At 51.4% G+C, this 13,554-nt stretch overlaps 2 protein-coding genes across 3 annotated transcripts in view; one reads left to right on the top strand and one right to left on the bottom strand.

Annotated features, from left to right (window-relative positions):
• Positions 1–577: 577 nt before the first annotated feature.
• Positions 578–9,863, top strand: Ergic3 (ERGIC and golgi 3). Of its 2 annotated transcripts, XM_010639951.3 has the most exons (14): positions 578–736; positions 874–944; positions 1,057–1,144; positions 1,365–1,484; positions 3,283–3,376; positions 4,449–4,614; positions 4,746–4,803; positions 6,629–6,643; positions 7,243–7,274; positions 8,302–8,398; positions 8,475–8,539; positions 9,214–9,350; positions 9,430–9,485; positions 9,656–9,863. In XM_010639951.3, the coding sequence occupies exons 1-14, from the start codon at positions 649–651 to the stop codon at positions 9,733–9,735; spliced, it is 1,167 nt and encodes a 388-aa protein (XP_010638253.1). In that variant the 5' UTR covers positions 578–648; the 3' UTR covers positions 9,736–9,863. The 2 variants fall into 2 exon arrangements, with proteins under 2 accessions (XP_010638253.1, XP_010638254.1); XM_010639952.3 differs by lacking the exon at positions 6,629–6,643 and having other exon boundaries at positions 579–736.
• A 1,460-nt stretch (positions 9,864–11,323) lies between these two features.
• LOC104873416 (fer-1-like protein 4) overlaps positions 11,324–13,554 on the bottom strand; it is a 38,858-nt gene continuing 36,627 nt past the window's right edge. Inside the window, exons 40-44 of the mRNA XM_019209910.2 lie at positions 13,009–13,107; positions 12,588–12,829; positions 11,866–12,143; positions 11,685–11,785; positions 11,324–11,594 (exon numbers count right to left, since the gene is read on the bottom strand). Of these exons, the coding sequence (XP_019065455.1) occupies positions 11,402–11,594; positions 11,685–11,785; positions 11,866–12,143; positions 12,588–12,829; positions 13,009–13,107 (913 nt within the window). The 3' untranslated portion in view covers positions 11,324–11,401. The remainder of the gene's footprint in view (positions 11,595–11,684; positions 11,786–11,865; positions 12,144–12,587; positions 12,830–13,008; positions 13,108–13,554) is intronic.

The following is a 13,554-nucleotide window of genomic DNA, read 5'->3' as shown; positions in this document are numbered from 1 at the left end:
CCACAGCGCCACTCCTACACTTGTTGACTCAGTATGTGGGCCCCACTTGTTTGCATTTCTAACCAATTCCAAGGTGATAATGACGCTGCTGGTCATTGCAGGGACCCTGAACATCCGCTGTTCTAAGAGATGCAAGAAGCCGGGCGTGGTGCCGCACGCCTGTAATCCCAGCACTAGGGAGGCTGAGTCAGGAGGATCGCTGTGAGTTTAAGACCAGCCTGGGCTACATAGTGAGTTCTGGGTCAGTCTCAACTACACAGTGAGACCCTGTCTCGAAAAACAAAAAAAAAAAAAGATGCAAGAGATTTGAAATGAAACACTTGACACGGTTCCTAGCACAAGACTACCGAAGGCCGCTACTGCTACAGTATTTCTAGCCGGCAGAGACCTCCGCCCAGGACCTTAATCCGCGAAGTACAGTGCAAACCACCAAGCTTTCACAGCAGCGTGCCAGACGCAGCTCTAGCACAAGGGGGCGTGGCAACATCGGTGGGCGGAGCAGTCTGTCAGATTAGAGGTGGGGGTGGGGCCAGGCGCGCGAATTGCTGCGCCTGCGTGAGGGAAGCAAGGGGCGTGGCTCCGGCTCCCGGCCGGAAACAAGAGGCTGCCGGGGCGGGCGGGCTGGCATCTCCTTTCCGGCCGGTCCCCATGGAGGCGTTGGGGAAGCTCAAACAGTTCGATGCCTACCCCAAGACTCTGGACGACTTCCGGGTCAAGACCTGCGGGGGCGCCACGGGTAGGCCGCGGCAGGGGTGCGGTTGCGGGGAGCGGGGTGTCCTAGAGCTTGGCCCGGGCGCCTGGACTCTGGACGGCCTGCTGGTGTGCGAGAGAGTGGAACAGAGGCCATTCTGACCCTCGCTCCCCGCCCGGCAGTGACCATCGTCAGCGGCCTTCTCATGCTGTTACTGTTCCTGTCGGAGCTGCAGTATTACCTCACCACAGAGGTAAGTGGCGCGGCCTAGCACGTGGGCGGGCGGGTCATTCTAAGGTAGGACCTTCGGGATGGGAGTGGGGAAGGGCTTGGGGCCCAATCTGACTGACGTAGCGCCGCCCCAGGTGCATCCTGAACTCTACGTGGACAAGTCACGGGGAGATAAACTGAAGATCAACATCGATGTTCTTTTCCCGCACATGCCTTGTGCCTGTGAGTATCTCCGGAGGGTGGGAGTTGGAGATGCCAGGGTTTCCAAGTGGGCTTCCAGATTCTCACATCCAGCCTTGGATTCAGAACTGGAACACAGGACAACCTCCTTCCCCTAAACCAGTTCTGGCTCCTGTCCTGCCCCAGACAGGTTCCTTTCCTCCAAAATCCAGACCCCCACGCGCTAAGGTTCTGGTATTTAAACTTGATTTCCTGTTTTCAGATTTGAGCATTGATGCCATGGATGTGGCTGGGGAGCAGCAGTTGGATGTGGAACACAACCTGTTCAAAAAACGACTAGACAAGGATGGCATCCCCGTGAGCTCAGAGGCTGAGAGGCATGGTAACCAAGGCAGGGGGCTGGATCTCAGATCCTAGAGCTGGATATACCCAAGTCTTACCTTCTGGCAAGGGGTCTATGGCAGGCTCATTGACATATTAAAGACTAGAAAGTCAACTTACTTCCCAGGGTACCATACACCTGTAATCCCATCACTTGGGAGGCTGAGACAGGAGGATCTCTGCAAGTTCCAGCCCAGCTTGGGCTATGTAGTAAATTCAAGGGCAGCCTTAACTACATAGCAAGACCCTGTCTCAAAAAACCAAAAAAGGATTTAGCTCAGTGGCATTGTACCTGCCTTACAAGAGCAAGGTCCTGTGTTCGATCCTTGGTACAGAAACAAACAAAAAAGAAGTAGAGTGGAGCCAGCCATGGTAGCACGCTCCTGTAATCCTAGCTACTCAGGATTCTGAGTCAGGATGATCAAAAGTTCTAGCCCAGCCTCGGCAATTTAAGGATACACTGTCTCAAAAGGTTGAGGATACAGCTCAGTACTACAGTACTTGCCTAGAAAGCACAAAGCCCTTGATTCAATCCCTGGTATTGAGGGAAAAACAAAAGCAGAGCAGTATTTCTAGCTTTTATATTCGAGTTGGGTACTTTACATGGCTTTTGTTCTGTTTATTGTAGTTTGTGTAACAGAAGCTTGAGGATGGACTTTATATGCTGCTGCCTTGGTCCAGCTCCTTCAGATAAACCCAAGCTTCCTGAGTATTTGTCTCCCTCGCCCTTTGGCTGCATTCAACCCTCAGTATTCTTCCTTTTGGAATGCAGGCAGTTCAAGGTTAATAATTTAGTTCTCAAGGTCTGTTTTTGTCTCTTGCAGTCTGTGAGCCTCAACTATAAAGTGATAAATAGTAGTACCTCATCCCGTGGATTAAAGGATCAAATAAAACAGTGGGTCCCCTAGTTATCTGGCCTAAGATTTTTTGACTTGATGATGGTGCAAAAGTATATTCTTGTAGCTATTCTATTCTTCACTTTTAGTATAGTATTCAGTAAATAATGAGGATTTTATAAAAAATTTTAGGCTTTGTGTTAGGTAGTTTTGCCCAACTTTAGGCTAATTTAAGTCATCTGAGCATGTTTATGGCAGGATAGGCTAAGCTATGGTGTAGGTTAGATGTATTAGATGCATTTTCAACTTACCATATTTTTAACTTATAATGGTTTATCAGTACTTAACCCCAACCCCATCATAAATTGAAGAGCATCTATATGTATAAAGTAACTTTTAGCCTCCTTTTGTTACTCTAAGCAGCTTCCTGTACCAAGCACTGTGTGTTATTCCTCAGCTTCATGTCTGTCTTCATAGAGTCACTGTGGGGTTGAAATGAGACAATGTATGTGAAGTACAGTGATCTGTATCTAGTGTTTAGTATTTACTGTTAATGTTTGTGTGTGTGTGTGTGTGTGTGTGTGTGTGTGTGTGAGTGTGTGGAACTGGGAATTGAACAACATCTCAGCCCTATTTTTCCTTAAATACAGGGTCTTACTAAGTCACTGAGTTGCCCAGGCTAGCTTGAACTTAACAGTCCTCCTGCCTTGGCTTCCCAGAGTGCTAGGATTACAGGCATGGACCACCACGCCCAGTCTTATTACTTTTTATTAAAAGTCTTAACAGATATAGATATATAGAGGTGCTTAATGCCTGACCCATACTACTACATATGTAAATGTTAGCTACTGTTTTAACTTCAAGATCCCCAAACTGATGGCTCTGGACCTGTGCAGGAAATAGGGCTAGAGATGTCACTATCTGTGCCCCCAGTTGATGTCTGTGCCCTTGCCCTTCCCTTAGAGCTTGGGAAAGTCGAGGTGACGGTGTTTGACCCAGATTCCCTGAATCCTGATCGCTGTGAGAGCTGCTATGGTGCTGAGTCGGAAGACATCAAGTGAGCCATACCCAGGGGGCGGAATCCCATCAGATGCTGCCTGTTAGCCAACCTCAGGGTTGGTGAGACTGGCAGGTGGGAAGGTCATACCAAGAACTTAAGAGAAGATGGGGTGCATTCCTCAGTTAGTGATCTGGTGCAAATAATTAAGGCCCTGCCTGGGAGCTTCAGACCTAGGAAGGCTCAAGTGGTCCCTGCTTTTCACCCTCGAAAAATGGACAGAGATGGTCTCTGAAGTTCATTTACCTGGCTTCTGGCACTGTGTCCTCAGGCCCAGCCATATCACCTCACTACATAGATCATACAAAAACTAAACGTATATTGTATATGAAGCCCTGATGGGGAAGGCCCAGCCCAGATCTTAGGCCCCCAGTGTCTGCTCACTGTTGTATTGTTTCGCTGGCTCTGACCTCTTAAGAGGCTGAGTCAGTAGGTCTGGGTAAGGCCTGGGAAAAAAAAATTTTTTTAAGTTTCTAAGAGTTAGGCTGGCATATACTAGCATGTGTTGAGGCCCTGATTTTGATCTCCAGCAGTGCCAAAAAAAAAAAAGGAGAAGAAGCTTTTTTTGGTGGTAAAATACATGTAACATAAAATTTATCAATCTTTTTTTTTTTTATCCTGTGGTGTTGGAAATCAGACCCAGTTCCTCAGATGTTAGGCAGGGGGCCGGGGGTATAGCTCAGTGTTGCCATACCTGACTGGCAAGCACAAGGTCCTGAGTTCAATCCCAGATACCAGAAGTAAATAAACAAATGTTAGGCAGGCACTCTACCACTAAGCTGCACCCCGGCCCCTTTTTAACTATTTGTAGGTGTACCATTCAGTGGCATTAAGAACATTCACTGTTTTGCAGCCATCATGATTTGTCCAACATCTGTTCAGCACCCAAACAGAATGGGAACATGAATTTTGAACAACCCTGCTGCCACTGAGGAAACACTGGAGCAGACCTGATGGTCGGGGGTGAGGCAGGCAGAGGCTCTGTAGCAGGAAGGACTGCAGAACGGCTCAGCCTTTATTTCCTGTGGTCCCTGTGCTGGTCATGCTCTCAGCCCTGTCCCCTGTGCTCCAGGTGCTGTAACACCTGTGAAGATGTGCGGGAGGCCTACCGCCGTCGAGGCTGGGCCTTCAAGAACCCAGACACTATTGAGCAGTGCCGGCGAGAAGGCTTCAGCCAGAAGATGCAGGAGCAGAAGAATGAAGGCTGCCAGGTGTATGGCTTCTTGGAAGTGAACAAGGTACCAAGAGGGATTGAGGGCAGCTGCACTGAGCTGGGTCAACAGAGCTTCACAGTGAACTGAGGACCCACTCAGGTCCTCAGGAGGTCGAGAGAACACTGCTGGAGAATGAGAGGAAATATTCCCTACAGGTGGCTGGAAACTTTCACTTTGCCCCTGGGAAGAGCTTCCAGCAGTCACATGTTCATGGTGAGTGGCCCTGCATCCGTGGGGCAGTTGAGACCCTGGATGCCCTCCTGGCGAGTTGGAGTGCCCTCTCTTCCTGGTGTTCTTTTGTCTTTGGCCCAGAGTGTGCCGGCACCTCAGTGGTTAAGAGGACAGACTGAGGAGCCAGACTACCTGGTTTCACATATCAGTTTCAAATCTTACTGGCTGTGTAACTTTGGGAAATTTCTATTCTTTTTAGCTTCAATTTCCTTCTTTGTAAAATGGAGATGATAGTACTTATACCTCAGGATATTTGGGCAGGTTAAAGATTTTTAGGGGTCGAGTATGTAGCTCAGTGGTAGAGCACTACTTACTTGCCTGGCATGCAAGGCTTCTAGGTTCAATCACCAATACTACAAAAAAGAAAACCAAGAAGATTATAGCACAGAGCCTGCTTGTTGTAGGCACTTGTTTAAGTGGTAGCACTTAATACAGATGACCTCTGTGTGAGGTTTTAAGGAAGCAAAGCTGGGTCAGAGCACAGGTTCTGCTGTGTCATATTTGGGAATTATGGAACTCTACTTAATGTCATCTTCTGTAAGGTGGGGATGCTAATACAGTACTTCCCTCTCAGGAATGATAAGTGAGATTTATCCTGATTCATTCATTGATGCATTCACTAGCCATTTAGTAATCAATCACTTATCATGTGTCATGTGTTAGTCTAGATCAGTGATGATGAACCTTCTAGAGCTGTCAGTGATACAAATAGCCAGCTGCAGCACATGTACCATAAATTCACCACCATTGGTCAAAATGGTAAGATCCAATAGTCCATAAGTTCCCTGACCTCAGGACATTCTAGTAAAGAAACAGATAATAAATAAGTATGTAAAATAATGTAGTATGTAAAGGGGTATGTATTAAGTAATATGGACTGAAAGGACATAAGATGAAGACGGAGATGAGGGCTATGACAGACCCTGTTGCTGCGACAGGAATATTCCAGTCCTCTGTCCTGCCATTTTAATTAGGGCAGTCAGGCAAAGACTGTATTTGAGCAAAGACCTGAGGAGAGTGAGGATCCAGCAATGTGTTTATCTATAAATGCCAGTCCCAAAGGCGAGAATGTGCTCAGCAAGTTCAAGGCATCGTGAGAATGGGTGGCTGGAAGGATGAGTAAAAGCAGGGTTAGATACTCTGGAGCGGGCAGGGAAGGGTGCAAGAAGACGATCAGTGACGACCATTGTCCATCAGTGTCAAGTGCAGGCGTGAGGCCTGCAGGCACTCTGGAGGAGGCAGTGCCGAAGAGGCAGGGCATCTCTGCTCCTCTCCTGGGGGCCGTCGTCCGAGTTGTGGACCATGTGGAAGGGTGTTCGGACACAAAGCTGCCATTGCCCAGGCCAGAGATCTGCCTGAATTGAGGCCTGGAAAGCTACTCTCTGACAGCCAGGTTGACTAGTGATATGGGTGAGGTGGTATCGTCTATATTGTTAAGTTTACCAAGTATTTTCCTACTTTGGATCCTACCGGGTCCTCATAACAGCCCTTTGCAGAAGAGAACACAGAGCCAGAAAGGGCAGTGGTTTCCCCAAGATCACACAGCTAGGAAAGGGGCTTTCAGGCATGTCCTAGGTCCTTTTTTCTTTTGGTCCAGCATACTTCTGTTCCCCAAGCCATCTTGTATTCTTCTGTGACCAGGGAAGGGCTCACTAAGGAGGGCACTAGGAAGAAGCTTGTTAGCCAGGGCAGACCCTGTTGCTGAGACAGGAATATTCCAGTCCTCTCTCCTGCCATATATCTTGCTCCATAATTCTCATCATTGTTCTCTTCCTCCCTTCTCTCTCCTTCCCTCCCCATGCTGCAGTACATGCTGTGGAGAGTAAGTGGCCCTGTCCCCCAGGGAGGCCAAGCTCCTACTTCTGGGGCAGCTGCCCTCCTAGGATGGGGGAGGTTTGGATGGGTTTGAGATTGGGCCCTTCTCTGGTTTGCCTGATGGGTGACCATCAAAAGCACTGGGGTGTGTCTTTGAGGTAGGCTTCCTTGCAGCAGGAGCAGTTGGGGTTAGAAGGCAGAAATAACTTGTTCTGGAACAGTTGGTACAGGGTGCCCATGGGATTCCCTTTGGGGAGCTTTGAGCTAGGAGCAGAGGAGAGTTTAGTATTCTTACATCCCAAGCACTGGGGTTCAGTGACTGACGGTTAGCTCCAGTTAATGAGAGAATCAGTGGGTTTTGTTTTCTGAGAACAAGCAAGACCTTGGTGGGAATAGAGGTTTGGGGTTTACTGACCTCCCAAGGAGGGAGTAGATCTTCATGGGCCCAGGACAGACCTTTTCTAGCTGTTCTTAAGCGGGACCAGGAGGAGCCAGGCTTGAAGGAGATGAGGGGTCAAAGAAGAGCCAGCTGGGTCGCACTCCAGAGGGCGGAAAGAGGAAGCCTGTCCTGCTCCCCCTGATGACCACTTGTCCCTTCTCTCCTAGTCCATGACTTGCAGAGCTTCGGTCTTGACAACGTACGTACGATGGAAACCACAGAGGGCAGGTTGGGTGGGAGGCGTGGCTGCTGCTTTCATTACTCTGAGGTGGGGGAGCACGTAGAGAACAGTATGCCCTGTTCCACTGAGGACCCCATCTTAGGGAGAGCGAAATGGCTTTTTATTTATTTAATTTTTTTTGAGAGAGGTTATTGCTATGTAGTTCAGGCTGCCCTTGAATTCCCTATGGAGCCCAGGCTGTCCTCAAACTCACGGTGTTCCTCCTGCCTCAGCCTCCTAAGTGCTAGGATGATAGGCATGCACCACCATGCCTGGTTTGAGTGTGACTTAAACTGTCAACTGAGCGGGCTAGGGGCAAGGATGGGGTTGGACAGGAGTGTCATAGGGAACCTCAGGGCAAGCTCAGGAGACCTGTGGTAGTTCTGAGGAACTGCATGGGCCTTTGTGGATGGGTGAGATTGAGGAAATTGGCAGGACTGTAGAGAACACCATGTTCTGAGGCCACACTGAGGAGTCCGGTCTTTCCTCCAAGCACAGAGGAAGACTGTTGGCCTACTTTAAGCAGGATCATAACATAATCAGATAGGCATTTTTTAAAAGATCCCTGGAGTGGGCTGGGGATTTAGCTCAGTGGCACTGTATTTGCCTGGCAAGCACAAGGTCCTGAGTTTGGTTCCCCCGCCCCAAAGAAAAGATCCCTGGAGTGGCTGAGTTTGATTTAGGTTGCAACAGAAAGGGAGTACAGCTGAAGATTACAGATCTCCAGCCTCAGCCTTCATGACTTGAGGCAGAGCTGGTTCCTGCCTCTCAGAGTTGGTTCGTGGTCTGTGTGTACCCAGTGTATCTGAAGCCAGTGTTTAACCTCTGGAGCCTCAGGAGACTGTGGACTGAGGAGTTTCTGGATGGGAATTGGGGATGTCTCCTCCTTGCCTCCCTCTCTGTTTCCCCATTTGCACAGACACCCAGGCATCCTTGTCTGCTGCTATACTACTGAGCTTTGCACAGGTTGGGGACTGTCTGGGCCTCAGGCTGGTATTGCTTACAGATCAACATGACCCACTACATCCAGCACCTGTCGTTTGGGGAGGACTACCCGGGCATTGTGAACCCCCTGGACCATACTAATGTCACTGCACCCCAAGGTACCAGCCTGGGAGGTAGCCCCCTGCTGCAAAAGCCCTGCCTGGCACCCATGCTGGTGCTTTCTTTTCCCTACAGCCTCCATGATGTTCCAGTATTTCGTGAAGGTGGTGCCCACAGTGTACATGAAAGTAGATGGGGAGGTGAGTTTGAAGGACCTCAGATGTCAGTCACCTGCTTGGTGCCAAGCACTTGAGGTACTTCATTTAGTCCCTTCAGTCTGGGAGGTGAAGTCTACTTATATCCCCATGTGGTAGATGAAAACCTGAGGCTCAGAGGGTGGATGACTTGCCCTCACAGGAAGAGGCAGGCCCAGGGCCTGGATTTGAAGCACTTGCTCTTTATTCTGGCCAGACAGACTCCATCCATTCCTTCAGTGCCCCTGTCCACCCACTGTCTGACCTGGCCTGGGGGTTAGGCAGACCAAGCCTGCCTGGGCCTTGTTCTGTTCCTGCTGGGGTTTGTGGAGCAGCCTCTCCATGGGGTGGTAGAATGTGAGGGCAAGGGTGTCAGTTCTACCTTAGGATACAGCCTTGGAGAGTTGCTTCTCATCCTGAACCCCTAGGAAAAGTAGCCACCAGATAGAGCTTGGATTGATAAACTATAAAGAGCTGATGATCAGAGGGGAAATCAGGATGACAAGGCTGGGCTAGGGAGGTCTAGGTGGTCCCCAGGTCTTGAAGTGTTGATTACCAACATGGTGCCTCATTGTCCCCTCCACACAGTCAAGGCACAAGACGAGGTAGGCACAGGGCCAGGGCTGGGACTTGGGGCCAGGTCGTACACCAACTCTGGCCCTGGCTCCCTCCCGCCTTAGGTGCTAAGGACAAACCAGTTCTCTGTGACCAGACACGAGAAGGTCGCCAATGGGCTGCTGGGTGACCAAGGACTTCCTGGAGTCTTCGTGCTGTATGAGCTCTCGCCCATGATGGTGAAACTGACAGAGAAGCACAGGTGAGGATGGGGACAAGAGTGACCAGGACCAGGGCCTGTGGGAACGAGGTGCCCACTGAGCCCCTGCTTCCTCTGCCAGGTCCTTCACCCACTTCCTGACGGGTGTGTGTGCCATTATCGGGGGCATGTTCACTGGTAAGAAGCCCCAGGTGTCTCCGGCGCGAGTCAGGAGGGGAGTATAAAGCCTGGTCCTCAGATTTTGGTTGGGGAGGAAGGGGCATTTCAAGGGTCAAGAGAGATACTGGTCTGGCCAGTTGGGTGACAGGGCTTGCTAGATCAAGGTGCTAGCCCTGTCTCTCCCCCAGTGGCTGGCCTCATCGATTCGCTCATTTACCACTCAGCCCGTGCCATCCAGAAGAAAATTGACCTAGGGAAGACAACGTAGTCATCTTTCCCCTTGGTTTTTCTTTCTCCTATTTGTCTTTGGCCTGTGGTTCTATTCCTCAGCCTTTTCCATCCCCCACACTCCCCATCTCCCCAACCCCAGGTTGATAAATTTTGATTGTGATAGTACTCACTGGTCTCTGTGTGATTCTTGGGTCTGGCTGGACCCTGAGACCAGCCCATCATTTAGCCCAATATTGAAGTGGCTGACAAGTCAGAGCCATATGCCCTTGGGGAGCCCGACATGGGCATATGCTACCTAATGGGGTTTTATTTGTCCCAGACTGATGTTACTACATAGCTCAGTGCTCAGTCCCTTGTCTGCTATGACCAGATGGACTTGTCCAGAGTCCTCAGGCTCGTGGAGTGGCTGACACCCCAGTGCCCTGAGTGAAGGTTGGGATTTGCCATTTCTGGTGACAGCTGCAGCTGGAGCTACACCCCACAGCCATGAACTCGACCATAGGCTCAGTCACCTGACCTTACCTTACTGACCCTGCTCTGTGCCAAGCCTTGTGCCGGCCCTCGACACAGAGAAAAGTGCATCCTGGTCTTTGGTGGCTTCTGATGGAAGCAAAACTGAAAAGCAAGTAGGGAAGATAGCAAGGGCCATCTTGGAGCAGGGCAGCACCAGAGCCCTGGCTCAGGACTTACAGGGCTTCCCTTAGCCCTTCCTGTATGTAGACAACTATGGTCCAGGGGCCTCACCACCGTAGCCCAGAAAGCTGGGATGGTAACTCCTGCTCAGCTTATCAGAATATGTCTCAGGGAATGACTGTACCAACTTAGCAGCATGGACATATGCAAAGAACAGTACAATGACAGGACCCCTGTGATAGTCCAAGAGTGATGTGTCTTTGTGAACACCAGTTATCTAGAAATGGGGGGTGACAGCATGGCTACGGTGATCCTTGAATTTGGTTACTCAGGAACCATCCCCTTGTTCACAGCATCCTGAATTTCCTGGGAACCGCTGTTCACGCTCCTAGCTTACGTGGTTTGGGATGAGGGTTAGTATCCCACCCTAAGTTTCCCCCTGGCCACAGTTACCAAAGCAAGCCAGGTCCTGTGGGAAGAGGGCCACTTTCTTTCCTTCTGTGGTAAGGAGGGAAATACAAGGTTGCTGCAGCAATTCTGCAGTTCCGGAGGGGGAAACCACCTGCCAGGGGTGGCACAGCTAAGCCAAGAGGCAGAGAGCTGGTCTTGGTGACTAGCTGCATCTGAAGTCAGCCAACCAAACCAATAAATTCCCTCAGGATCGGAATTTCTCACAACCAGAAGTGTTCTAACAGATGTGCTCCCTCCTAGGGTTAGTAAGGAATGAATAAAATAGCAAAGTGCTTCCATGTGGAATGGCAGAACCACGGAGACCCAGTCCCAGCCAGGAACGGGCAGCAGGTGACCTGCCCGAATGCTGACTGTCCAGTGAGAATGAGTGGATGCCATGAGCCCCCAAGCAGGTTCTGGTCTTCCATCCGTGTGCATTTTAGCAAATCCCCATCGCCTGAAACTACTCAGGAACGCCTGTGTCCTCTGCCACCTGTGGTAGCCCACCCTACACAAATATCCGGCTCCGGTGGACAAGTGATTAAGTTTTACTGAAAGAAAGCACTCAACTCAGACAGCTCGTACTGGCAGGAAGGACTTGTGTCTCAGGACAGTTGGAGTCAGGGCTTGTGAAGGGGGCTGAAGATGGCCTGGCTGATCTGGCCGGGCATGGTGTAAAACACCAGGAGGAGGAAGACCGTGATGAGTGCCAGCACGAGCAGGAGCACCAGTATGCGCCAGTACCGGCGCAAGATGAAGAAGACGAAGGTCTTCAGTGGGTTCACGAACCAGTTGAAGGAGGTTTTAGGGCGGCTGTTGGCAGAAGGACCGAGTCAGGATGACCAAGAAGCCCCTGCCAGTCCTCCCTCTGCCCTCTTCTCAGTCCTGCTGGGCTCCACTCACTTAGGTTTCTCCAGGGGCTCTGGCTCTTTTCGTCCCTTGCCCACTGGCCGCTTCTCTGCCTCTTCTACAGTCAACAGCTCAAACTCTGCCTCCACCTTCCCCTAAGAAAGGACACTTGGGTGTCACTGGGAACAGAAGCGAGCATTTAGCCGGGCCCGCGTCCCTGCCCTGCCGCACTCACTGTGAGGATGTAGACATTGCCGCCGGAGTCCGTGAACTCCAGGTCCTCAGGCCTGCCCTTCCTCTTCTTCCTCTTCTTCTTGCCAGCCTTGGCCTCCCGCTCCTCTCGCTCCACATCCTCTGGCTCTCGAAGCTTCACTACAGGCCACCAGCCCCGCAAGCGGCGGCAGCGGAACAGATTGCACCTTGGCGCGGCGCCATCTCGGGCCAGCCGCACGGAGCACTGTGCAGGGTCCCGGGCGCCCCGCACCATGTCTGGGAGCTGCAGCTCCAGGGATCCTGCAGGATCAGAGTGCACTGGGTTAGGTGTGAGCTTCAGGTCTAACTGGTCAGCAGCCAGGAGGCTGCATAGCAGGGCTGGAAGTGGGGCCCCAAAAGTTAAAATATGGTTGTCAGGCCACAGCTATGGACCACACAACTGCCAGCAGTGGTCCGATCCCAACAGAAGAGGGCCACGGACTGAGGTCAGATCGCCAAAGTCAGGATCATAGGGTCCGGGTTGACCTCGGCTAGGGTAAAATCAGACTGAGGCAGGGACTGTGAACACAAATGGAAGTTACTGTCCCCAGTCCAGTGAACAAAGGGTCAGGTCTGGGTCTGAGATCCCAGGACTCCGCGGTGACTTAAGAGTAGGGAACCAAGGGACAAGGGAGGCAAGGGGTGGTGGACAATGAGGGTAGAAATCAGGGGTAGGGTTTGAGGGTCGAGAAGGCTGAGTAGTACCAAGGAAGTCGTTGGCAGAGATGCGGTCATAGTCCCAGACCTGCAGGACCAGCACAGCCGGCTGCCGGAACTCAGCCTCTTCTAGGGCAAAGGGTCCAGGTCGGCGCCGGACGCTCACCTCCCGCTCCGTGGGCAGGTAGTCGAAACGGAACACAAAGCGCCAGTTGAAGTTCCCTTCCCCAGTCAGGGAGTTGAAGTGGACATCTGTCTCCTGTTTGTCATGCTCCAGCCCCTTCACCCAGCTGGGGCCAGGGGAAGGGACAGCAGGGCAGGTGGGCGTCAGGGTTGGGCCCAAACTTGGTTCCTCACGAAGCTCTGGGCACACGAGGGCTTGGGGACAGGCTGTAGACTCAGAGAGCCCAAGGCCCTGCTCGCATTTCCCCCGTAGGGTAGCCATTGGCCAGCCCTTCCACAGGCCTACCTTTTCACATAGATGTCACTTGACATCTCTCCAGTGAGTGGATTCACATCATCCAGAACCACGTCTTCTGTGTTCCAGATGACAACTCTGAGCTCATAACTGGGGGATGTATTGGGGGATGGTTTTCCGGCTCAAGAGGGGTCCCAGGAAGGACTGCAGGAAGCCAGAAGGACTGGGGCCAAAGCCACTGACATTCACTGAGCCCCTGATGTGTACCCAGCTGGATTGCCAGTATGCCTGTGGTCCCATAAAGGGACAGCAGGTGGCACCAAGAATGCTGTCCTGGCCCAAGACAGTACATGAGCACTTCCCATAAATTTGGAGTCAGGACCCTGAAACACTGGCACAGAAGCAGACGCAGAGCTGGACCCACTGCAAGCCAATCTGATGTGCAAGCTGAAGTCCAGGGGTGCAGAAAAGTGGTGATTGAACAGAGAGGAAAGTCAGTCTGCAAAGAGAAGTCGGGGGGGGGGGCCAGCAGACAGGAAGGGAGGGACAGGAGGAGGGGCTGCAACATCCTGGATCCTACCCTCATGTGGCCCGTCT

The sequence above is a fragment of the Fukomys damarensis genome, unplaced genomic scaffold (genome assembly GCF_012274545.1).
Source record: "Fukomys damarensis isolate Sample0158 unplaced genomic scaffold, DMR_v1.0_HiC HiC_scaffold_22, whole genome shotgun sequence".
Lineage (NCBI taxonomy): Eukaryota > Metazoa > Chordata > Mammalia > Rodentia > Bathyergidae > Fukomys > Fukomys damarensis.
This window is presented reverse-complemented; position numbering and strand designations above follow the sequence as displayed.

Excerpts from the sequence above, each read along its gene's own strand:
- Ergic3 (XM_010639951.3), top strand. The coding sequence starts at position 649 with ATGGAGGCGTTGGGGAAGCTCAAACAGTTCGATGCCTACCCCAAGACT. Across the intron at positions 3,377-4,448 it reads GCTGAGTCGGAAGACATCAA|GTGCTGTAACACCTGTGAAG; the intron begins GTGAGCCATACC and ends CCTGTGCTCCAG. Across the intron at positions 7,275-8,301 it reads AGAGCTTCGGTCTTGACAAC|ATCAACATGACCCACTACAT; the intron begins GTACGTACGATG and ends TATTGCTTACAG.